The 2,925-nt window shown below is 40.4% G+C and overlaps 1 protein-coding gene across 1 annotated transcript; it reads left to right on the top strand.

Annotated features, from left to right (window-relative positions):
* The first annotated feature begins 605 nt into the window (after window positions 1-605).
* On the top strand, window positions 606-2,688 carry LOC308109661 (uncharacterized protein). The gene is made up of 6 exons (XM_080463372.1): window positions 606-663; window positions 782-851; window positions 955-996; window positions 1,629-1,673; window positions 1,897-2,301; window positions 2,504-2,688. Exons 2-6 carry the CDS (start codon window positions 795-797, stop codon window positions 2,525-2,527), a joined length of 573 nt encoding a protein of 190 aa, XP_080319498.1. The 5' UTR covers window positions 606-663; window positions 782-794; the 3' UTR covers window positions 2,528-2,688.
* Window positions 2,689-2,925: the final 237 nt, after the last annotated feature.

The raw sequence follows: 2,925 nt of genomic DNA, 5'->3' as shown, positions 1-2,925 counted from the left end.
GTCACGTCATCACAGATGGAATTCATTTGGATAACAAATTAGAGCAACATGGCAATACAGAGTGTTCTGCATCAACAAACATGAACAGCCACACATGCACAAAACTAACAAGAAATTCAAATAAAAAGAATAAGAGATGCATGCACAGATGCACAACAAATTTACATTTATGATTAATGAATTTCAGTAAAAACCTTTATACTAAAAGAGGTTTTTACTCATTTTAAGAGGACAAACTTACACAAAAGACACTTAAAAAGTGTTCCATACCAGCCAGTCATTTAGCCCTGATATCCTCACAAAGCTCACAAATTGCATCAGCTGGTGACATGTAAGATTTTGATTGTTTCGTTGTCATACCCCCCAAGAAAAGTTGCTCCAGTAGGAACTTTTGGCATGTCAGTTAGACGTGAAATGCAGTTGAGTAACTAGTATCAAAAAGAAAAGTCAAATCTCACTAAAGGCCAAATGGTTAAACAGATGTGGTTTTGTTTCCACATTAGCCCCACCTTTTCTATGTGGTAGTGGGAGATTTCTTAGTAATTACAATTTCCCAACAAAGCGTCTCCTGGAACTGTATATAAGAAAAGTTCAGCACTGGGAGAGACACCAGAACCACCTCCTGGATCCTCTGTGAGACAATCTGATCCAAATCCTAATACGGTAAATATACATATTTTGTTTTTTTATGAGAATGTTTATCAATTGTTTTTAAAAACTCTGATGAATTAGTTTTCATTGGGGATAATTTTTCCAAAGCACCTTTTCTTCATTTCGACAGAACCACTGACACCATGCTGAAGGTTGTGCTTGCACTTGGATGCCTCCTGAGCACCATCCTGGCTAAGCCTGTTAGTGAGACAAATTTATAATTCATCTAATATTTCTAATTGTTCTTACATGTGGATTAGTATATTTTGTGATCATATATAATGGAATACATTTTTTCTCCAGATGGATCAGGCAGAGCGATTTGGTGCTTCTCACTCTGACGAGGTGAGTTTCTTCTTTAATTTCTGAAATCTTAAAGGTGTCAAAACTCTCTTTCTAATGGTTTCCCAACATATAGTCCCCATACTTGGGAATGACGCCCCAGAAATGAAGAAAATTTGCAATCTCTGTCCCTGGCTTGTTTAATTTTTAAAAAGGAGGTTGGTCCAATGAGAAAATCATAAATCAAACCCTATTTTGTGTAATCTGGGGTTTATCCAATCCAAATCAAGGCAGGCCCTCCCTTTGACCCTCCCACAATTAGGCAGCTCTGCTCTGGCACATGGCACCACGAGAGGAGGTTGTTCCTCCTTTTCCCAAAATGGGCATGTGTGGGTGGAGCCAGTCCAGCTCATATGATCCAATATTCAGGTGGATGAAAATTAAGCAAAAAATGAATTTGAGGCAATATACTTTGAATACAATGTTGTTGGACCAATGAGACCATGTGAAAGTGTTGAAAAGCTTCATGATATGTCTCCTTTAACATGAGAAGACATCAGCTGAGCACCATCCTGGCTAATCCTGTTAGTGTGACAGATTCATAATGAATTCAATCTTTCAAAGTGTTTTAACAAGTAGTTGACTCATATATATAATAATGTAATTATGTATAATTCAATTCATGTTTTCTCCAGATTGATGGTGTGCACAAGAGAGTTGCTCGCGCTGACTCTGTAGTGGTGAGTTTCTTCTTTAATATCTGAAATCGTAAAATCAACATCAGTTGCTGCAAAATTCCTTGGTGAGAACTGTCAGTGTTTGCATGAGTATCAATTCAAGTACCATTTGTAAGCCATCAGCAGATTTAATAGCGAAGCTGTTTCAGACAGTTCTACAGAAATGTGTCGTCATTACTGGACCTGATTTACTTTTCTTTTTTTCTTCTGTTTTTTTTTTCTTCAGCCTTCTAGTCGCCTGATTCCCCAGAGCTCGCTGCTCCAGTTTATTCTTGCACTCCTCCAGGCACTTTCAACAACCACCACTGCAGCACCCACAACCACCACCGTGGCAACCACTACCACCACTGCAGCACCCACAACCACCACCGTGGCAACCACTACCACCACTGCAGCGCCCACAACCACTACCACCACTGCAGCGCCCACAACCACTACCACCACTGCGGCGCCCACAACCACTACCACCACTGCAGCGCCCACAACCACTACCACCACTGCGGCGCCCACAACCACGACCACCACTGCGGCGCCCACAACCACGACCACCACTGCGGCGCCCACAACCACCACTGTTGCAGTTGCAACCACCACCATTGATTCTGCTGCCGTCGCCGCAGTAATCGCCCAGGTTGGTCTTACTCCTCTGCTCCTAACAAACAAAATATAACCACCCAAAAATAAAAAATGAACACAATGTAAAACCAGGTAGTGAATTAGATAGCTTTTCTATAATCACATCATATCATTTTTCAATGACAAAAAACTAAAGTGTTTTTCACAACTTCGAATCAAGAATTTTCTTTAATCATAATGTTCTTTCTCTTCTTTAGCTTCTTATTGCTTTAGGAAAATAGTTTCCCGCCGCTGCACCAATGACTCCATCTACCACAAGTGCTTTGGGAGAGTGAATGAAACTTCTGTTGATTGACATCGAACCACTGACAACTGATTTCAATGACTGCAAAGTTTGGAAATTAACATCTGTTCTCCTTTCGCCATAATAAACTGCATTATGAAAAATGTGCTGCTTATTGAGTTTTTGTTGTATTCATGTTATTTAAAAAGTCAGTGAGATGTCAGCTGTGCTCAATGAATGGTGATTTGGTGATCAAACCTGATGAGTCAGCTGCAGGTTCTGGAGTTGAAAATCATTCTAAACAAGCAGCTGAAAAGCTTTAAAATGTTGGATTTTCGGTCTTCCCCCACAGTTGAGATGTGGCATGACACCGATCCCGTGCCAATACTGCTCAAC

This window comes from Lipophrys pholis, assembly GCF_963383615.2.
Source record: "Lipophrys pholis genome assembly, chromosome: 5".
Lineage (NCBI taxonomy): Eukaryota > Metazoa > Chordata > Actinopteri > Blenniiformes > Blenniidae > Lipophrys > Lipophrys pholis.
This window is presented reverse-complemented; position numbering and strand designations above follow the sequence as displayed.